We start from the raw sequence: 22,841 nt of genomic DNA, 5'->3' as shown, positions 1-22,841 counted from the left end.
GGGTACCACACGTGGCTAACCGAGCTAAGCATGTGACTGGTGAGCTACACTAGGACTAGGGCTGAGCCTGGAGCCAATAGTAAGAGGTTGGAGACATTAGGAAGAGTCAAGAATCAGATTTTGGGAGGAATAAAACCAAGAAGGAAACCACGTTATTTGGGAAGTCAAATGGAAAGTCCCTCAGGGCAGCTGAATACTCGCTTCGCCCGGTCTGGGTAACGGGGTTGTGATTGAAGGGAACTTGAGCGCAGTGAGAGAAGGAAGAGGTTTCTTCCTTTCTTTCTTTCAATTGGGAAAAATATCTGCTTGTTGATCCTGTCAGCGGGGCAGGGTGAGTGGCTAAGGCTGCCCTGGAGCAGACAGTGCCCAGGGGACGCCGCGACCCTTCACTGCAGTTCCTCCTGTTGTACTGACCCCCAACCACAGCTATTTTTGTTGCTGCTTTATAACTGTAATTTATATACATAACTGTAATGTAAATATGTGTTTTCTGGTGGTCTTAGGTGACCCCTGTAAAAGGGTTGTTTGACAACCCTAAAGGGCCTGTGACCCACAGGTTGAGAACCACTGATCCTAGGCACTTTGACACCACACTTAGAGGGATGGGACACACACAGTGCCAGTTAAGTCAAAGGGGTGGGCATGGGAGCTTTCTAGGCGGAGTGACGGCCACCCTTGGATTCCAGCCCTCAGGAAGGAGGCTTTGGCTGTTAGACGTAGATGTATTGACTCTCACACCTTTGTAAGTGATAGAGAACACTGGAATGTGTAACTATACACAGTGCTTTGCCTTTGGTTTGCTTGCTTATCTTTTGAGATAGGTTTGGCTTTCATTTTTGAGACTGGCCATATATAGTCCACACCGACCTACATTTACAATCCCACTTTAGCCTTTGAAGTGCTAGGATTGTAGGCTCAGTACTGCTGTCATTCCCAGGCAACTCTGGGACGGTGAGGGTTAGGGCCAGGTACTGCTGACCTCAGGTACAGAAGGCGTGTTTTAAACAGCATTTAGTATGCAAGTCCTTGAACTTCTTTCAAATGCAGGATATAGGGACTGGAGTGGTGGCTCAGTCTAAGAGCGGGTACTGTCTTGCAGAAGACCTGAGTTCAATCCCAGCACCCCCACCAGGCAATTTACAAGTGCCTGTGACTGTGACCTGCTAGGGCTCTGACGCCCTCCTCTGGCCTCTGGGCACCTGCATACACCACATTCGCTCATATACATATACGTAAATAGGGATAGTAAAAACAGATCTCAGAACAAAGAAAGTACTCAGTAAGTTTTTTATTTAAAAATAATTCCCCAGTTTTTAATGCTGTTAATTTGCTTCTCTCTCCTAAATGCATTCATAATCTTTCTTTACATTGTTGAAAGTTTTCGAGACAGGGTTTCTCTGTGTAGCCTTGGCTGTCCTGGACTTACTTTGTAGACCAGGCTGGCCTCGAACTCACAGCGATCCACTGTCCTCTGCCTCCCGAGCGCTGAGATTAAAGGCGTGCACTACCGCACCCCACTTGCATGATTTGGTGATACAAATTAACTAGAGAAAATACTCTTTGGGGAGGATAAACTTTCGTTAGTGTTGTCTTGTTCTTTCAAATTTAGGTTGGTAGAGATACTTGCTGCCATGGAATATAATAAGGTAGAACATGAGCTGATCTGAATTATCGAGGTTGTTGGGGGGTTTGCTTTTTGTAACAAGATTTATTTTTTCTTTCTAGTGCATTTATCCTTTGGGCTCTGAATCACTTATTAATCTAATTTCTCCTGATTTGGAAGCTTGTCACATTTCAAATAAGCCTCAAAAAAGAAAGAGATTGGAAACCAGCTGTAAGAATTCACCTGTCCCAGTACAGTCTAAAAGGACTAGAAGCCACGGTGTCAACTATAATGGAGAAGTGTGTGGTGGCACCTCATCAAACGTACCAGTTAGCCCTGGGCACCAGAGTCCAGGCAGGACGGCTGCTCCTGTGGAGCCGAGGAAGACTGTGGAAGCTGATGACATGGACTCAGCTGCTGCTGAGAATCCTGCTCCAGTCAGCGTCTCTGCCGTGCTTCCCCAGGATGAAAGACGTGTGCTGGAGACACCATCCCAGAGCAGGTGTTTGCCACCTTGCCAGACTGCCTGTGTGCAGTGGAGGAACACACAGGCGCTCTGCTGGCTAGACTGCATCCTCTCCGTCCTGGTGCACTTGGAGGTGCTGAAGAACACCGTGGTGGAGGCCTGCTCCAGAGAGGAGTGCGTGTTTGCGAGGCTATTGGAAGCGTACCAGCACGCAGAGAGGCTTCTGCACACCCATCAGCGGCACGGCCTCACAGGTCTGTGTGACTTCCCTTCTCCCGGTTCAGCCTCCTTTCAGCATGTGAAAAGGATGCCGTGGGTGGTCACTGTTGTCTGGAGACCTAGGGTTAGTGCCAGTTACAGCCCGTGACTGCCAGTGAAGGAGAAAGGGACAACCGTGTGTCTTAGCTCATCAGGTTGAGCGGTCATCATAGAAGCCATCAGGCTGATATGCAAAACAACTTGAATGAAATAATAGTAAGAGTCATCTGTGACCCCAGCACCTGCCCTTGACACCCAGGGACATGCAGGTGACCTAAAAGGTGTCTGTATGTCTGTGTGTGCATGCACATACATACATTTATACATGTGGTCTGTGTTTTCATTTTGAGACAGTGTCTCTGTCTTCCAAGCCTGGTACTGCACTCACCCTGCCTTAGCCTCAGGTGTGTGCCACTGCACCCTGTTGTGATTTATCCAGAACAGGCCACTAAGGAGCCTTGACTTCCAACCCAAGAACTAAAACACCCTCAGGCTAGTGAGACTTGCCACCAGCCTTGATGGTCTGGTCTCAATCCCCAGAGCCCGTGTGGTGGAAGGAGAAGACAGACCCCTGATGACAGCATGGTGTCCGCATCCAGCCCACCCCAAGCACACATGCGTGGATGGGTGGGGGGAGGGATGGACGGAAGTAATAATAGTAGGAACACATCAGTAAAGTCTTCCCTAAGTGTCGGTGGAAGCTTGGCTCTAGAACGTCCTGCAGCTATGTCCTCAAGAAACAGCATAATGCTTGGATGCCAGTGCACACAGTCCCGTATGCTTATACTTTAATAAGCTCAGGGTTGGTGTGTGTAGGCCTGTTGCCCATGTTGAAGTCACATGTAACTTTATCTTACTGTGTGATGCTGAGGTCAGTCCCAGGGCTTTGCATGTGCTAAGCTAGAGCTCCACCCTAAGCATCTCTAGGTTCCGTATCCTCATGTCCGTGCCAATAGTGATGATAGCGTGTAGGCAGCACTGGCAAGGAGCTCTGCTTGGTTAGCACACACGCTATTTTCCAGCCTGTGGTTGGTTGGGAATGGCATGTAGGGACCTGCTAGTGTGGAGGCCAGTTGTGTGTCGCACCTGCACCTACAGGCCTGGGTCAGTACTACTCCGCAGAGGATAGGGAACCTTCCCAGGCCATTGATTTCCTGGGATGTTGCCACAGTCCTGCTGTTCAAGTGCACAAAACGGGTCTTCACACTTGCTTTGCTCTCTCCAAATTGGAAGAGATGATCTGTTGCCTCTTTGTAGGTATTGACAGATATTTTCTTTTCATTCCCTCTCCCTCTGTTTGTTCTATTGATCATGTTCTTATTTGGATGCATTTTCTTGTATTTTTGTTGCTATTTTATGTCAGATACATAGTGCTGCTTCTTCTCTCAGCTTGTAGCTTGTAATTTTACTTAACAAATATTTTTACTACACTCACTGCCTTATTTATTAATTGGGGGGGGGAGGGTTGTAAAGAGTCTGTTTTCTCCTCCCTGTGGGGCCGGAGGGCAAGCTCAGGTGTTCAGGGTTAACAGCACGGGCCTCTGTCCTCTGAGCGTTGTGCGGACCCTTTCTACTTAAAAGACGTCTTGATTCACAAGAACTGCTTATCTTTTCTTCAGACTCTAGTAATGCTTGTGGCCTTAAGAAAGATGTGTTTATTTATTATGTACACAGTGCCCTGCCTGCATGTGTGCCTGCACACCAGAAGAGGGCACCAGATCTCATTATAGATGGTTGTGAGCCGCTGTGTAGGTGCTGGGAATTGAACTCAGGACCTCGGGAAGAGCAGCCAGTGCTCTAAGCCACCTCTCCAGCCCATGTTTGTGTATTTTAAGAGCAGTTTTCATTTTCTTCATTTAGAAACTCCTTTATTGACTGTGTTCTTGGAGAAGTCATAGTTGACTTTCTAGCATTGGATTCTTTTATACATTTTAACTGTTATATTTGTTTGTGTGTGTATGCATGCTTGTGTGTGGAGTCCAGAGAGTAACTTGCAGAAGGTGATCTCTCCATTCCCCTTGTAATCTAAGAATTGCAAGGCTGTCAGCCTTGCAGCAAGCGCCTTCCTCTGCTAAGTCAGCTTGCCAGCCCCTGATAATTGAAATTCATAACTGTGTACAGCATGAGGCCATCCATCTTCTCTTCATTTTCAGACACTTTTGTCATATACCAGCATTGTGTATCTGTGTTCCTTTTCAGTTTCTGTGATCATTTGGTCTCTCCCTGTTCCCACAGTTAGATGATGGCTCTTGAAGTCTCTCTGTGTGTTTGCACCTGACTTTGCTTTCACATAGTTTTTGTTTGTTTGTCCTTCTGACAGACTTGACATCATTGCAGGCGATATCCTTCCTGAGCATGTTGGTGTCTCGTTGTTAGTGCACTAACAGTGTAATGGTTGTGAGGTCATCTGTGTGGGTGTTGCGCTCGCCATGAGTTCACATCGTGGCCACAGCCATGTAGCTTTGAATACCTTGCACATTAGTATCCTAGTGGGTAGTGAATGTGCATTACTATGGTTCTTGCTGAGTAGGGTTTAAAAATAACTGTTAAAATAGCTTCTTGAGGCACAACAGTAAGCATTGGCTGCTGTTGCACGGTTCAGTTCCTGGCACTCACAGGGTGGCTCTGGTCTGCCTGTAATTCCAGTGCCAGGGCAGCTAGCACCCTCTTCTGGTCTCCAGGGTGATGGACCTATATACAGTCAGGAGCACACATACAGATACTTTTTTTTTGGTTTTTGTTTTGTTTTTTGGTATTTTGTTGTTGTTTGTTTGTTTGTTTTTCAAGACAGGGTTACTCTGTGTAGCCCTGGATGTCCTGGACTCATTTTGTAGACCAGGCTAGCCTCAAACTCACAGTGATTTGCCTGCTTCTGCTTCCTGAGTGCTGGGATTAAAGGCGTGCGCCACCACACCTGGCAAGTAAGACTTCTTGTTTCAGTTTGAGTTTGAGAGCTTTTTTTCCCCCCGCCCCACGAATCAGTCAGTTTTTTTTTTCCCCCATGAGTATTCCACAGCACTGCTGCCTTTAGCATACCTGCTGTTTTTATAATTCCTGAACCTTGTTCTGGGCAGGCGACACTTCACTGGTGATCTAAGAAGAGTATATTTAGTTTATATAGCCATCTACAGAATAATCAGAGCTTTTCTAATCTTGCTAACTGTGTAGGGGCTTCATTCTGTATTAGTGCATATTTTCTTTCCTTCCTTTGTTTTTCCCCCCTCAACTTTCCAGAAACAAATAGCACAAGTCTTGGCTAATGTTCATTTCATTGAGAATGTATTTTCTTTCATGAGTCAGCGTGTGACGAAGCTGTAGGAATTATTTCCAAAGTGAGGCCTGAATGTCAAACACTCATCATTCTAATGTGCGTTTATTCCCATGTCTGTTGTTTTTACTCTTAAGTCAGGATTTCATCCAGGTAGTAAGGGCAAATGGTACTCTGCCCATGACAGGTGTCAACAGAATGTGTGGCGTGTCACAGGAGAGGCAGGGTATGAAGAGTGTTTTGCTCTTTGTTTCAGTAAAACTTTTAGGGTCCTGACATGCTAAAGGAAAGACCCCAGTCTCAAATAATATGCAAGCAACAAAGAGCATTTATTCTGCAGAAATCTAGCATGCCGGGGTTACCACTTAGGCACAATGGTGACCCTGAGATGAGCTCATGGGTTCTTTTTAAAGACATCTCAGCATTTCAAGGGGTTAGACAATCTTTAACATGATTGCAGCATTCAAACTAGACAGCACGGGCCAGCTGAGTGGACATGGATGGTCATCGGTCATGAGTTAACCATAAGGCAGGAGATTTCCAGACCAGCAGTAAATCTTCCTTAAGCAATCAGACCAGCAGTAAGCCAGCCTTAAGCAAGCTTATCTTCTCTGGCCAGATGACCAGGCCATCCCTGATTGACTGCCCTGATTGGCTGTGGTATGTTCAGTGACTGCTGAGCTCACTTGAGGAATGGGGACTTAGGCTCATTCCTAACAAGAACCTGAAGCCTCTTGTGCAGTTGGCTTGGCTCCTAGATCAAGTCTTTTGGGGCCTCAGTGTTCCTTAGTGGTCTTGAATAGGGGTCCCTCTGGGGCCTCACAAAACGAGTTTCATTCTTATTACTGTTTCAGGTTTTTTTTTTTTTCTGGAAAGATGCATTGATGAGAAATGATAATGTTCTATTTTTCTTTTTCTTTAGGTGAAGATTGTAAAAAACTGACTTCAGAAATATTTACAGAGATAGACACCTGTCTGAGTAAAGTGAGAGGTGAAATTTTTACTAAACTTCAGCCCATGCTTAGATGTACATTAGGTAAGTAGGTGTGCAGCTTGACTGATCCTCTGTAGGAACGGGTACCATATAAGGAAATGCATTGTGTCAGTACTTGGGATCTAGTGTTTTGCGGGAGAATCTGGGTCGTTTCCTTAGGAATCTACCACCAGTTAAGTCATTGCTATCCACGTCTGTTCTGTGTGCACATGCGCGCCGGTGCTCTCTTTCTATGTACATATGTGTGCTGCAGTTCACTTGAGTTCTCAAAGCCAAGTGAAAATTCTGAACTTTGAAACCAGAGCTCCTCCTTCACAAGACTAAGCTGTGGTGCAGTTCCAGCCAGGGATCCATTAGGATGTCAGGTGTATGTTACCAGTTGTTAGGGTCCAAGCCCAGGGCCTGGGAGCCCCAGCAGGCTAGGCTCAGCCACCAGCCGTTTACATGGGAAAATAGGGAAAAGTCGAGGAGAGGGGTTTGTTCAGCATGTCCACTTTCAAGTTTTATTAGACAGAAGGGTCCCCACCTGTCACTTGTCCATCCTTGTTTGGGCTTGGGCTTCTCTCAAAGGGTGGGCTAGCAGGTTGTCAGATGTTGTGCAGTCTCTTCCTGGGAGACCAGCTTGTGTGTGTCAAGACCAGAGTGTCAGCCTTTCCCTCCCCCAGCACAAGAATCGGGAGGGAAATTTGTGGACAAATGGATTGATCTAGAAATTATCATAATGAGTGAGTTCACCCAGAAGCAAAAAGAGACAAACGGTATATACTCACTTATATCAAAACAAGGGATACGTACCATGAAAATCTTTACTTACCAAGAAAGTGGGTCAGGGGAGAGGATATCCGATTGAGACTTTAGGCAAGAGTAGCATGGAAGAAAGAGGAAATAGTAGTACCCACAGGGTCCTGGAAACCTACAAGAAGAACTTTATGACAGGCAGATCTGGATCCTGGGGTCCTCCTCAAACTAAGGCACCAGCCAAGGAGAATATAAGCAGTAAGCTTCGAACCCCTACCAAGACCTAGCCGACGAACATGATACTCTCCACCGTTGAGCGGAGAGTGAGATTTGACTCTCACACGAACTCTGGTGCCCCTTTTCTGACCATGTCCCCCTGATGGGGAGACCTGGTGGCACTCAGAGGAAGGATAGCTAGTTACCAAGAAGAGACTTGATATTCTGAGAGCATATATAGGGGGAGGAGGTCTCCCTCAGTCACAGACATAGGGGAGGGGAGAAGGGGAGAAATGGGAGGGAGGGAAGAATGGGAGGAAACAGGGGAAGGGCTAACAATCGAGATGTAATATGAATAAATTAAAAAAAAAAATCGGGAGGGAATTTCTAGTTCCTGGAGAGCCCTTCAGTGTTGTAATAGCAACAAGGGGGCACACGTGTTTCTTCAGGAGATCTTCATTCTGCAGCCCAGGATCTCTCTCTCATGTGCAGAGAAGCGCACGCACAGTTGCCTGTGTCCGTGCGTGCGTTTGTGTGTGTACGGGCTTGCTCTGTCCACTGAACTGATGTCTGGCTTATGGGAGCAAAGTGAGGTGAGAACTAAAGTCTCTGTCCAGGTCTCTCCAGAGTTTATAGTGTGGAAAGAGGAGAGTGCTGCTGTGTTTATTGAGGTTGGTGGGTCCTGCTGATTGCCCAGGCTTTTCTTTGAACTCATGAGTCTTTTGCCTGGGCCTCTGAAGTAGCTGGGCTTAAAATATGCATCACCACACACTATCTGCTACGTTTTTGAGAGGAATTTCTTTTATTACTCTTTCATATTTGTATTAGCTCTTTGTGTGTACATGTATACACTTGCGTGTGCATGCCCATGCACACAAACCTAAAGGACAGAGGTTAACATCAAATATTTCTCCACATTTTTAAGTTTGAGACCAGCTTGGTCTACAGAGTGAGTTCAGGACAGACAGGGTGATACAGTGAGACCCTGCCTCAAGATAAAAATAAAATTATATATGTAGATATACTATATACTTACCCTATATATAAATGTCAAATATATATTGGATCTGAAAATGTTATGTGTTACAGTGAACTGTAAATTGTTTGCCTTCTTAGTTAATATTTTGTTACAGGTGGGATTAGAATTTAAAGTCTGGTAACTTAATCACAAATGTGTGCTTAAATATCCACAACTCATGCAGTTGTCTTTCCTGGAGGCTGATTTTTATCTTTCTTTATAAGAAAGATTGTTCTGACTTGTGAAAACAGCAATGGCTGGGTGTGATGGCCTACGCCTTTAATCCAGAATTTGGGAGGCAGATGCAGGCAGATCTCTGTGAGTTCAAGGCTAGCCTGGTCTACAGAGCGAGTTCCAGGACAGGCAGAACTGCATAGGGAGATCCTGTCCAATGAAAGGGGGTGTGGGGAGGAAGCCGCAGGGCCGTGTCACCAAGAGGAAGCTTGTCCGTCCACTGCTGCGGGTTCTGACTTACCCTTTCCTTCTATTACAGGCGAGATGGAAAGTCCTGTGTACGCACTTCCCAAGCTGCTGAAGCTACAGCCTCTTGTTGAAAAGCTCTTTACATATTCCTTTTCTTGGAATTTTAAATGTTCCCATTGTGGGCACCAGTATCAAAACAGGTCAGTTTTGTGTTTTTGATGGATTCACCTGCTGTAATGGTTCTTGGCAGTGTGGTTTAAGTGACACGTTTTGCACCTGTCATGCCCTAAGCCCCCTTGGAGACAGGACAGGCCGAACTTGCTGCGTAGCCCAGGCTGGTCAGGGTGCCTCAGGATGCGGGAGCATGCATCACCACTGCTTGGGCCCCGGCACGTTTTGTTTTTTGTTTTTCCTTTCTTTCTTTCTTTTTCTAAATAGGGTCTTGCCAAGCAGGTCAGCCTGACCTCAGCTTTGGCACCTTCTTGCCTCACACTTCTGAGTTCTAAGGATAGAGGCATGGGTCACAGCTGGCTTCCACAGCTGAAGTCAGAGGACAGTTTGCCTCACAGGCGGCCATAGTCAGCTTGCTGTATAAATTAGCTCAACAAAACCTATGGCTTGAAACATGGCTAAAAGTCTTAGTGGCGAGCGAGGAGCAGATGAGAGTAGCCCCCTCACTCTCTGGAAGATTCCTTGCTGGGCCTCTGCTCTGACGTCCTTGGTTATGTTTTGTCTGCCTTCTGGAGACCAGGCTTCTGTTTGTTCGCTCTAGGCCGCTGTCTGGAGCTGCTCTTGGTATATGGGGGCCCTGAGCACAGTCAACTCTGCTTCCTGTTGAGGGGAGCTATCCGTCAGAGACTGGGTACATGTCTGCCATGCCCTCTGCCGAGAAGCTCCTGCCCACAGTTAGAAAAGATGGCCTGCCCCAACAGTCATTCCTTGGAGTATTACAGTGCAAATCAGTCTTTCCCACTGCAGCGTACCTACCAGCAGCCTCAAAAGTTAGAGGGTGTGTTGAGGAAGGTGATGCACAGGTAGCCATCGTCTCCGCAGGACGCCGTGCTCAGAGGTTGAGTCTGGGAGAATGTTGTAGGGACGAAGGCAGCAGAGTCTGCTGTGAACTGCTCGGGTGGGACGAGAGCTCACACTGCGACTTGAAATGGTCGTATAAGCAAGTGAGGATGCCGTTCCCAGGCCCTATTGGTCTATATGGTGGTCTGCTTTCCTCCTCAGGAGCACTCAGGGAGTAACCTACTTGACAGTAGCAGATCAGGGGACTCTGGCGTGCCTGGCTTTCCTCCGAGACTCCCTCACTCACTGTGCTAAACTCTCTAATCACTACCTGTGCTTTGGTGATAGCAAACAGGGTGCAATTACAGCTTTTCTAGAATGCGCAGGCTAGCAGTTTTACAGCTCCTCATTGAGTGTGCTATGTCCCAGGAGCTCACCTAGCCACTGGGAGTGACTGCTGTGGCCAGTACAGATGGCTAGCTGCTCAGGATGGTAGTTGTAGACTCCTTGGAGAGGGCTGGTGATTGACAGTTGGCAGCTTTGTACATAGGTGTTGAGTGGGCTCAAGCAGCCTTTGCACAGAGTGCAGACCAGTGGAGGGGGGGCACCAGCCATTTTAGTTTGCATCTTGTTTTTATTTCTTTAATCTTTCATTCTAAAAATAAAACAAATTATGGGGCTAAAGCTACAGTATGGTGGCATTTAATCACTGTCCACCGGGGTCCGATGGAAGCTCTCCAGCAAGTACTCTTATCTTAGTGTCTCTGGTTCTCCTGCCAGTGTCAGGACTTACATTTGATTCAGTAGTTATTTTCCAGAGAGGATAAAGGCCCTGGCCTGTAGCGGCTGGTGATCTTGATTCAGACCCCCCAGTTTGTCTGCCTCTTGTTGTCATCAGTACAAAGGCCGGAGCACCTGCCACTAGAGAGTTGTTTGCCAGGGCACTGCCAAGCTCTGCCTCGTACATACTTAGCGCTCAGAAGTCAGCCAGCATGTGGAGCATAATGTTAACCTAGAGACGTCCTTATTGCTGTTGAAAACCAGAAGTCTTTACTTGATAGCATCTTTTTTCTTTGGTTTTTGAAGATAGGGCTATGTAGCTGTGGCTGTCCTGGGCTCACTTTGTAGACCAGGCTGGCCTCGAACTCACAGAGAGCTGCCTGCCTCTCCTATTGCTGGGTTCACATTCATGCGCCCCCGCCACGGTATCTTACAGAACGATGCCTGTGGAACACAGTCCAAGCATTTACTGAGACCTATCTGTTAGCTCTTCAGCAGACTGGTCACTTGTTAGCTGCCAGTGCTTTCTTCGCTCATGTGCCATATGCCAATGCTGTTTGTTATTTAGAAGGGAAAAGCTTGTGTTTCTTTGTTTCTTTGGCAGTATGCTAGTTTTCTTTTTCTTTTTCTTTTTCTTTTTTTTTTCAAGACAGGGTTGCTCTGTGTTAGCCTTGGCTGTCCTGGAGTTGTTTTGTAGATCAGGCTGCCCTCAAAACTCACAGAGTTCTGCCTGCCTCTGCCTCCCAAGTACTGGGAGTAAAGGTATGCATCACCACACCCAGCGATGGTTGTTTTAATTAAAGTATTTTTATTAAAGTTGATGCAGCTAAGACTTAGTATACACCATTGAAGATCATCTTGACTGTTGCTGTCAGGTGGTCAGACTAAAGTGAATTCTGTACTTGAATAGCCCGTGTAGAGCAGAAGTGCTCTGCAATATATTTGAAAACAGCACCGTCTGTGCTGTCGGTGACGGTTAGCCAGCTTGCACTGCACACCCTGAGCAGCGGTTCTCACCCAGAGCCTCTGCCTTCCTCGCTGGGTGATCCTGGAATGCGGTCATTAGAGACCAGAAGTGACCCTAAGCATCCAGTGTGCACAGTAGGGCCGCAGGAGCATTCTCTAGAATGTCAGGGTGCGTGGTGGGAAGCGTGGACTCCCCACAGCTTCTCCAGCCTTGCTGCGGAGGGAATTTCTGCACTAATGTGTGATTGGGAAGCAAAGTGTGAGCGAGCAGGAGAATGTGTTAAATTAATACGGTTGAATTTAGCAGATGGATTCAAGGTGCGCTTGTTTTTGCAGGTGCCACAAGAATCTGGTCACCTTTACAAATGTTGTTCCTGAGTGGCACCCGCTCAATGCTGCCCATTTTGGTCCATGTAACAGCTGCAACAGTAAATCACAAATAAGAAAAATGGTGTTGGAAAGGTGAGTTTTTTTTTTTTAATTTTTATTTTATATGCATAAGTGTGAGAGTGTCAAATCCCCTGGAACTGGAGCCGCTATGTGGGTGCTGGGAATTGAACTCAGGTACTCTGGAAGAGCAGCCAGTGCTCTTGACCACTGAGCCATCTCTCCAGCCCCACCTGCGTGGAAAGGCGAGTTTTAAGTTTACCTGTAGTTTCTAGGATATGATGAAGATGCATTTACGTGTTTTCATGTGTTGGAAATAGTGGCTGCTGCCTCCCTTTGACCTGGTGCTTGTGACCGCCTGTGAGGCAGAATGGGAAGGCGGAGGCTGCCCTGAGAGCTGCCTCACCGCAGGTCTGGAGCCTGGCTCAGCTGCCCAGGTCCTGCACAGGCTTATGGGATGCCTAAACAGCTGATAACTCTGCTCTCCCTCAAGCTTGGGTGACCACATTACAACATAGTTTTTTAAAAAAGGTTTATTTATTTATTATTATGACTACAATGCTCTGTCTGCATATACACCTGCTGCCAGAAGAGGGCATCAGATCACATTATAGATGGTTGTGAGCCACCATGTGGGTGCTGGAAATTGAACTCAGGACCTCTGGAAGAGCAGTCAGTGCTCTTAATCCCTGAGCCATCTCTCCAGCCTGCAACATACACTTTTTAATTATATAAATCTGTTGCTTTTGCTTACATAAAAGATGTGTGCTCTGATTAATCAGCAGATGTTTCCATTGAATGAAACTGTGCTTTAAATTCCATCAGAGTAGTTTAGTTAATAAACCATATTTATAATTTGGACATTTGCTATCTTTAAAACTAAACTGAATTTAAGTAAAATTATACTTAAGCTTTAAATGACAAAGTACTTTTATAAGACGATTTTTATTCTGAAGTTAGTACAACTTGACTTGCTGGTATTTAGTACAATTTAGGAACAAATTTAATACGGACTTTAGGGATAATGTCAGAGAAATTTCATCGGCTGGATGTGTGCCTTTTATCCCAGCACTGGGAGGCTGAAGCAAGCTGATCTTGTGAGTTCAAGACTAGTTTGGTCGAGCCGGGCGTGGTGGCGCACGCCTTTAATCCCAGCACTCGGGAGGCAGAGGCAGGCGGATCGCTGTGAGTTCGAGGCCAGCCTGGTCTACAAAGTGAGTCCAGGATGGCCAAGGCTACACAGAGAAACCCTGTCTCAAAAAACAAAAACAAAACAAAACAAAAAGACTAGTTTGGTCTACATAGTGAGTTGTACATCAGCCAGGATGGGTAGATAGATAGATAGATAGATAGATAGATAGGTAGGTAGATAGATAGATAGATAGATAGATCATGAGACCTTACTTCAATCATACATCATTCTAAGATCTCACATTGTTGTGAGTTCTCCCGGGGCCATGTCTCAGATCACTCACATCACATGTATAATACATACCCCATGGGAAAATGCAGTGGTGAATCATGCCTAAATCATGCCTCCTGCTTGCTGCCCACTGCGTCTCTGTAAGGAGCTGTTCGGTGATTGTACTCCTAGTATGGTGACCCACAGGCTCAGGAGCCCTACACTCCTGCTCATACGTGCTCCAGGCTGGCGTTTTAGCTTCAGTTTTAGCAGCTTTTATTGTTCTGCTTCTTTGTTTCGCTTTTCTGTTGTCTGTTTTTTGTTGTGTTCCAAGATAGTCTAATTGTAAAGTCCAGGCTAGCCTTGGAGCTAGAGTGTTTTGGTCTCAGGCTCTGGAGGGCTGAGATGGTGGGCGCTTGCTATCCTCCTAGGCATTAACATCCTGCTGGTGGGTTTTGTTAGCGGTGTACAGGGTATGGGGTCTCTATGCAGCCTTGGCTGGTGAGGCAGGGTTTTGCTTAGCTTTGACTGACCTGAAATTGTGTGTGTAGCTTAGGTTGGCCTCACACTCAAGAGCTGCCCCTCTTGGCCTCCAGAATTCTGGGATTATTACCACAGCCGCACGTGGCCTAAGAGTGTTTCTCAATTGAAGTCTTTATGGCTTGGTAGGAAGTACCTTAAAGCCTCTTGGATTATCTCCAGAGGACAGTTGTGTTCCTCTGTGGGACAGTTGGGTTTTCTGAAGATACACTTCTTTAATCATAGTTCTAATCACTTAAAATGCACCTGATTTGATTCAGATTTTTTATGTCTTATTATCTGATTGGAGATGATACAAGAAGATTGGCTTAAAAATAATGTTTGTAGACCTTCTTTTTGCCTGAACCTGCCCTTACTATAGTACAGACTTAGGATTGCTCAATCTGCATTGTCTAAGATCTGAGTTATAGAGAAGGTTTGATGAGAATCAGGTCTGTGGTCCAGCTCTTCCTATGAGATGTGGCCACCCCTGGGCAGGCATGGCTCGTCCCCTGTGGGATGTTCTCCGTGGTTTTTCTGAGGTGCATCCTTCCAGAGCTTGGGGTTAGCTGGGCTGCATGTGGATGAGTCTTAGCTCCACGGCCCCTGTTGACTCTGGTTCCAGGTCTGTTGGTCCATTCTGTTTCCTGTGGGGGAGGCAAGGCTGAACCTGGCTTTCCTCAGATCTGAGCATTCTGTCAGGCTGACTGCTGCCTTAGAGTTGGGTTAGGAAGAAAGGAAGCTTTGAAAGAAAACAGGGCTCTGTGCCTGAGAAGCTGGGAATGGGACAGGAGAGGGGAGGGAGGAGGGACATTTTTAGGGGAGGAAAATACGGAGCCTTGTAAGGGATACTAGAGCCTCGAGACCCAGGAGCAGAAAGGAATGGAGTACACACATTTTGCCACTGTTTGTAGTTGTGTGGTTTCTTTTTCTTTTCATTTTTAACTTTTCATTGATCCTTTGTGAATTTCACATCATGCACCCAAGTCCAACTCATCTCCCGATCCTCTCATCTCTGCCTCACAATCTCCCAACCCCAAAATAAAAAACAAACAAAACAAAGCATCTCATTGTGGAAGCTGTAGTGTGTCACAGTGTGTGTCCCACAGTCTATCCCTCTGTCCACACATCTTCACCTGCAAATGTTCATTGCAGTGAGTCATTGGTCTGGTTTGAGATCTCTGGCTTCTGCGACACCATCAATATTGGATCCTCACTGGGCCTCATCTAGCCTATCCTGTTGTTGCCTGTGTCATGGAGAGCCTGCAGCTTTGGATCAGCAGGACTGGCCCTTTCACACATCCCAGCTGTTCTCAGATGATACAGATTTTGGGATGGACCAACTCAGAGCCCTGGATCTGGGCCTGGGTGGTAGCCGAGCTGGTCAGCACGTCGGCTCTCTCCCTTAGCCACACCACCAGAGCGGGCTCTAGCACTGCTCCAGCTAGGCCACCTAATGCCAACACTGACAGGGGGCAGGGTCAGCTCTCCTGCTCTCAGGCCCTTGGGGCCAGCTCCATTGTGCTACCTAGTCAAGGCTTATGAGCACACTCTCCCATGTGCTGCAGCCTGCAAGAGGCTGGGCCAGTGCTCCCACTCTTACACCCTTGGGGCTGCCTCACCCATTTTTTGCCATCAGAGTCAGCCCTCCGAGTGCTATAGCTGGTGAGGTGGCAGTTGCCAAGGAAGGGAATGGGAAGGTGTCACCCCCTCACCCAGGCCACCTAATGGCAAAGGAATGGCCTGGCCAGCTCTCCCACACTCTGCCCTTAGGGCCAGCTGCACCTACTCCACTAGGGCCAGCTCTACTGTGCTGCCTAGATGAGGTGTAAGACGGTGTTCTGGAGTGCTGCAGCAAACGAGGGGCAGGGCCAGCTCACCTGCTCTCATGACACCATGTCAGCTGCCTCAGGTGGCCAGTGTGCAGAGGACAGCCCATCCCAGGGTCAGCTCTGCTATGCTGGTCAGGATAGATGCAGGGCCACTCTTCTGAGTGCTGCAGCTGGTTAGGGGCGGGGATAGCTCTCGTGTGCATGGGTGTCTTTCCCAGCTGCCCAAGTTGGATGGGAGATCACCGTGGCACCTGTGCCACCCCATGGCAGCCAAGTATTTGGTGGCTCCCACTGCATGCTGGCAGGGCCCTGGGTGGCATCCTCAGGCAAGTAGGTGTCTACAGCCACCTGTCCTTGTGCTGGAGGGCAGGTCTGTGAGTGGCATGTGGTCTGCAGGTCTCTGTCTTCTTTCTTCCTCAGTGCAATGTGTGGTGGTAGATGAGGCTCTGTGTGTCTGTGGCCCGCCTGCGCAGTGGAGCACAAGGTGGGTCTGTGGATGTCTTTCCCCACCCGCACCGTGGAATGCTGCCTGGAGTGGAGTTGAGTTTAGTTTGGACATGGGACATTGGACATTTTCAGCTGAATAAGTTTTGATAAGCTAAGTTCTGACATCCTATTAGGAAAAGGGGTACCGCCCACTTCTTAAACCCCCAGAGTTTTGTTACTTACTTGAGTTAGTTTTTTGAAGCCTGCCTGTAGGTTTGTTTCTAGTTGGACATGTTCCTGTAATACTGATATATATGAAATTATGAGCATCTTGTAGTTTATAATAAATCAACTAGTATATTTTTCTTCCTTTCCTTAAGTACAAATTAAGTTTTTCTTAAGTGCAACTTTGAATTTAATGCCTCTTCTAATTTCTTGAGGTAAGGGGGAAGCTGGCCAGCTCAATGAATATTTTCTGCATAAGGGTTTCTCTTACTACTTGTTCCACATAACAGAAGGGATTGATTTGGGTACCCGATAGCAGAGGAAATCGAAAGGCACTGGGCTTCTCTCTACAGAGCTCCACAGTGTAGTGCTACAACTGTGGGAGTCAGTCTTCCACATCGAGGCTCCCAGCTGCCAACTGTGCCCTTCCAAGGGGTTCAGTGTCATAAGCTTCTCAGAGCCACTTTCCCCTTTCCAATCAAGGTACACATCTGGAGGTGCTAGAGCAAAGCTAGTGCCGCTAGCCTTGATGTGCTGTGTGCCTGGACGGTCCTCTGTGTGGGCAGACATGTGGCATGACATCAGTTTGACTTCTGCCTCTTTTCCACAGGGCATCGCCCATATTCATGCTGCACTTTGTGGAAGGCTTACCGAGGAAGGATTTGAGGCACTACGCATTTCACTTTGAAGGTAGTCTTTATCAAGTCACGTCTGTAGTCCAGTACCAAGCAAATGACCATTTTATAACGTGGATTTTAGATGCTGACGGTAAGTGTTTAAATGTTTTTTTTGTTGTTTTTGTTGTTTTTTTTTTTTTTTTTAAACAGAAGTGAGCATGAGAAATAGAGCCTTGTGGATTTTGTTTTAAAGGCAGACTTCACTTGAACTTTTTTTTCCTGTATTTTTACTTTTGTCTTTAATTTTGCTCCTTTCTTATTCTCATAAAAATGTGGTGTTTAGGTATCCTTCCTGACTCTGTGCCCTATGTCTTAGAGTTTATATACTGACACTTTGCTCGTTGTGTTTCTTAACTTCATTTGTTGTTTCTGTAGACAGTTTCTCACTATGCCTCCCAACCTGTCCTTTTCTAACTTACCATCAGCAGCCTGGAACCCTTGGTGTCTGCATCACCCACTGCATTCACTTGCATTAGCTATCTATGTACCTCCCATGCCAGACTGGAACACGTGCTAAGTGAACCTACAATAGTACATTGTTACTCAAAGGCCAGCGCTGTACAATGTGCATCCATTAATAAATGTGTGTGTGTGCCAGCATGGATCTGCTGTTGTGGCACCCGTAGCTTCACTTCCCTAAAAACACTGCTGTCCTGCACCCACCCGCCCTCACTTCCATCGCGTCATCTAAGTGCTGTGGTGGCCAGGCTCTTTCTAACGTGTCAAAGACTCATGGCAGCCTTCTCAAATGCTAAAGTCTATGTACAGGAGAAGATGCTCTGGGGCCCGGGGAAATGACAGGTGCTTGTCATGTCATGAGAGTGGCCAAAACTCAACTACAGAAAGCTGAGCACAGTGTACCTAGGTGTAATCCCAGCAGTGCCTGGCCAACTAGCCTCTCACACTTGGAAAATGAGAGACCATTTCTTCCATTAAAGGTGGACAGTACCTAGGGAATGTCACCTGGTTGTCTTCTTGTCTGCGTCGTCCTTCACATGTGCGCATGCTTTAGCACCGTGTGTGCCTGCGTGCGCACGCACACGCACACGCACACACACAGAGAGGGAACCCATCTTGAGTGTTCCCACGTTTAGGTAGATATGAGTAGCGCTACTTAAATATTTACAATCTACAGATAAACCCTGCAGCCCAATTGTGTAAATACCAAGGGGTTTGGTTGGTTGCTAGATCAAATGGCAGAAGTTTACTTTTGTGAAAAACTGTTTTGTTGTCTTCTAAAGGGGCCAGGTGTGCCATCGTACATTCACACAAACAGTTAAGGAGAAGTGCTGCTGTTCTCAGCATGGTTAGCCCTTGGCGGTGCTGACGCTTCGGCCGTTCCAATAAATGTGTGTCTCCTTGTACATGTGTACATGAGACCCACAATCCATTAATGATGCAGCACAGAGGGTTTCTTTGTGACATTTTGCCTGTGTACCATGTGCTTCCTTCCCGTCACCCACACCCACCTCTCTTCTCAGCTCCCGCAGGTCACAGCCCACTTCACTAGCAGAATTTTAATTTTTCTCTTTAAGGGACTCTAAAAAAAAAATCTGTTGGGCCTTAGACCTTCATTTGTTCTTAGTCACTGAAGTGAGAAGACCCTTTGACTGGCCCAGGGCCGGCTAAGTGGCTCTGAAGCTGCAGAGAGGACTTGCTCCTTCCTGAACTGCCCTGCTTCTCAAAGCTGTTTCTCATGGGGCCTTGAGCTTTCAGGGGGAGTGCTTTCTGTGTGCACCACAGATGTCTGGAAACATACTGCCATGCTGTATGAGAGTGCTGTGGGTTGTGACATCACTGCTGCAACCGTGCTGTCTAAAATGACATCACTACTCTCTAACGTAGAGAACAGGGAGTGTCGTGTGGTGCATATGATGACACTTGGCACCACGCTTTCACCACATCTGACTCCACGGCTCCTGTGTTCATTGTGAATAAATATAAATTACTCTAACCCTGCTATCTTTCAGCATCAATTCCATTTTCCTTCCTTTCCAGCATGGTTTTTGTTTACTTAATTTTTTTATTGTAGTAGGGTAGATATCATGTAAAATTCCCCATTTCAGCATTTCAAGCATATAGTTTACTGAATTAGCTACATTTATAGACTCATTAATCCATCCCAGGCATCTGGTCAATCACTCATCACTCAAGATAAGCTGTGCTCAGTAGACTTCAGCTCCCGATCCTACCCTCGCTGGCTGTTGTAGCCACTGTTGTCCCTGCGTCTCTGAATGTGACAGCTCTCTAGGCACCTCGCGCAGGTGGAACCAGGGACTTTGTGTCTGGCTTGTTTAGCACGTTGTTGTTCTGTGTTAAGTGCTCTAAGTTTCCTACTTTCCTAGCACTGAGTAATGTCCGCATTCTTCTGTTTGGGAGCACCGATGGGCAGACTTCTCTGGGCTGTGCTCTGAGAGTGGAGTCAGCAGCTCTCGAATGACTAGATTGTTTCTGTGCCATTTTATATTCCTACCAGCGATATACAAGGTTCCAGTTCTACCGCACCCTGCCAGCATTTGTTATTTGCTTTAAAAAAAAAAAAAAAAAAAAAAAGCTATTTTTCTTTTTCTTTTCTTTTTTTGTTTTTTCGAGACAGGTTTTCTCTGTGTAACAACTCCAGCTGTCCTGGAACTCACTGTGTAGACCAGGCTGGCCTCGAACTCATAGCGATCTGCCTACCTCTGCATTCCAAGTGCTGGGATTAAAGGCCTGTGCCACCATCGCCCAGCTGAAAAGTAGTTATCTTTCTAAGGTGTCCCTTTTTCCTTCTCCTTTTAAGGACTATTTACTAGTACCTGGTTACTTCCTTACTCCTGTTGCGTGCTTAGCCCACTTCCCATAGCCTTGCCCTACTACACCTAGCACGTCTCTGACATTGTGCAAATGGGAAGGGCTGCCAGGGACCCCAGCCCCTCCCCACAGCGCAGCAGGGTGTGCTCCACCCTGCAGATCCCCTGCTTATTCAGACTCCTGCCCTTCATAGCCCATGACCTCTGTGCTAAAAGGAAACCCTTAGTAGTTTGTGGCAGATGGAGGGACAAGGAGAAGGCTGTGCTCCCAGTGCTGCCTTTGTGGTGCTCGGTGACACACAGCTGCAAGGAAGAATGGTGTCCCCACAGTCTAACCTGTGGCTTTGTTTCTTGTTTCCTAGGGAGTTGGCTGGAGTGTGATGACTTAAAGGGTCCATGTGCTAAAAGGCACATGGCATGTGGCGTGCCTGCATCAGAGATGCATATTGTTGTTTGGGAAAGGCGGTCTCAGGTGCCAGCTGCAGAAGCTTCCCGCCTTCCACGCACAAAGGCGGCTGTGCAGCCTGCGCCAGCTGAGGAGCTGCTGACTTCTCCCTCCACTTCACAGCCCACAGTTGCCCAGCCCACACATATGCCAGTCACTCCTCAGACTCTTCCAGAAGCCCAAGTTGGAGCTCATCGACAGAGTGCACTTTCAGGATCAAAAGACTCGGTGGAAAGCTTTTTACCCTCAGCACTGGAAGAGCCTGTCCAGGAAGCTGCCTCTGTTTTTCAGATTGACTCCACAGACTGCCTGTTGGAAGACACACCTGTGACAGGAAGCTCAGGGCTCGTGAGAGCACCTGCCCTGCCACCACAGGCCTCCCTGGGGACTTCCTTACTGTCTAACTCCTGTGAAGGAGAGCCTGTCGCTCCGGGTGTGGATTCAGGTTTCACATCCCACACTGGGAGCGCAGACCTGCAGGGAGGAGGTGCTATGGGTCCTAACCCTGGGACTGATGCCCAGACTCCCATTCCTACTCAGGAGCTCAAGTCCACAGCACCTGAGAAGGACACTCAGGTACAGTTGCTGCCATGGAGAACTGAGACGTTAAACCCTGAGCAACCTGGGAAATCTCAGGCATCTCATTTGAGAAAAAGAGAAACCACAGCCAGGTCAGCACAGAGTCAGCTCCCTAAAGACAGTCAGAAGAAAGCGTTCGTGGGCAGTTGGGTGAAAGGGCTATTGAGCAGGGGTTGCAACACCTTTATGCCGCCCTGCGTTTTAGCTCAGAGCAGAGCGGTAACTGACCTGCAGCCCTTGGTGAAAGGAGCCAATAATTTTGATGGCTTTAAGACGAAAAGTGTAAACCGGAAAGCTAAGAGGATGTCCCGGAAAGCTAAGCATGTGGACAAGCCGTCTCCAAGCAGCGGCTCTCCACCGCCGGGTAGCACAGCTGCCCTGCCACATGCTGGTGGGAGTACCTCACCAGCCCTGTTGACGGGGCAGGAAGGCTCTTGTGCAGCTCCCCCCAGCCTCAGTTCCCACAGCAGTGAAAGCGCCATCTCTCCAGCAAGCCGTGGAGATGCAGCTGCAGATCAGGTCCATAAGCTTCGGCTCAGACTTCTTAAAAAATTAAAAGCAAAAAAGAAGAAACTAGCTGCCCTCATGTCCTCCCCACACCATGAAACACCCACAAGTGACCATTCAGAGCCTGTGTCCCATTGTGGCTCTCCAAATGACTGCGAGTCCATAGAAGACCTCCTAAATGAGCTGCAGCATCAAATCGACCTCGCAGACGGCAAAGCCGGGTGTTCCTCTGCTCCTGGTGGCACCTCATGTGGCAGCCAGAGTCACGAGGAGATTTTAGCAGAGTTGCTGTCACCTACAGCCCTGGCAGAGCCCTCAGGAGGTGTGGAGTCTGAGCTGAGGTACTTGGAAATGGGGGATAGCGCCCCATCACCAGGATTCAGTGCTGCTCCCCAGAGCACATGTCTGAGGCAGGACCATACTTACTGCAGCCCCAGGAAGGGCCAGTGTGCCGCTGAGCTGTGCCCAGCCTCAAACAGTGCCTGTATAGGAGCCTTGAACTTGGGGAGCCCCATGAAGAGTGATCTTTTTGATGACTTTTTCCCCTCTTTGCCAGATGACACATTAGACATACCTCATTTCGATGACTCTCTGTTTGAGAGTTGCTGAGCACGTGCAAGTGTTTTAGTTGAGTCCTGACCACTGCTGCTAGGAGGATGTGACTTGTGGTGCAGTCGCTGCAGTGCACAGCCATGTGCCCTGCCTTGGGGAATCTGTAAGCTGCTGGGGTCTCCCTTTGGTTCTGCCTGTGAACATGGGGTCTGCTGCAAATTAAAGCCTCGGCCTTGTCTCTCCGTCTCAGTCTGTGATTGTAGAAGAACAGCAGTTTGGGGCGATGGCTCAGGTGGTAAAGCCCTCACTCTGCAAGCATGGCGGCCTGACTCAGTTCCCAGAAGCAGGGTGAAGAGCCAGACATGGCAGTGCACACCTGGGGCCCCAGTCTGCATCCCAGGAGCTCGCTGCCTGGCCAGTCCAGCCACATCAGTTACCATGGAGACCCCATCTCAAGCAATGAGGTGGACTTCACGGGACATCCAGCACTGACCTCTGGCCTCCAGGCCATGCATGTGTACTCACACAAACGTACACGCACGCAGAAATGAAGTGCCTTTTTAAAATATATGTTTGGTTCAGAAAAACGCTAGTTTACACAAACAAAAGTTGTTGAGTGCAGCGGGTGGACACCTGGACAGCTTGCTTCTGATTGAACCCAAACATACTGAGTGCATCAGTGCCACTATCTTCTGCTTCTCTTCCCCACAGAGGGTGACAGGAGGCCTTGTCCCTCTATGTTCAATGTGGACATGTGCCG

The 22,841-nt window shown here is 47.7% G+C and overlaps 1 protein-coding gene across 1 annotated transcript in view; it reads left to right on the top strand.

Annotated features, from left to right (window-relative positions):
* Positions 1-22,452, top strand: part of Uspl1 (ubiquitin specific peptidase like 1) — a 31,280-nt gene extending 8,828 nt beyond the window's left edge. The window contains exons 4-9 of the mRNA XM_051162848.1: positions 1,726-2,323; positions 6,518-6,631; positions 9,055-9,184; positions 12,078-12,203; positions 17,143-17,300; positions 20,361-22,452. Coding sequence (XP_051018805.1) covers positions 1,726-2,323; positions 6,518-6,631; positions 9,055-9,184; positions 12,078-12,203; positions 17,143-17,300; positions 20,361-22,138 — 2,904 coding nt within the window. The 3' untranslated portion in view covers positions 22,139-22,452. The remainder of the gene's footprint in view (positions 1-1,725; positions 2,324-6,517; positions 6,632-9,054; positions 9,185-12,077; positions 12,204-17,142; positions 17,301-20,360) is intronic.
* The last annotated feature ends 389 nt before the right edge of the window (positions 22,453-22,841 follow it).

The sequence above is a fragment of the Acomys russatus genome, chromosome 19 (genome assembly GCF_903995435.1).
Source record: "Acomys russatus chromosome 19, mAcoRus1.1, whole genome shotgun sequence".
Lineage (NCBI taxonomy): Eukaryota > Metazoa > Chordata > Mammalia > Rodentia > Muridae > Acomys > Acomys russatus.
This window is presented reverse-complemented; position numbering and strand designations above follow the sequence as displayed.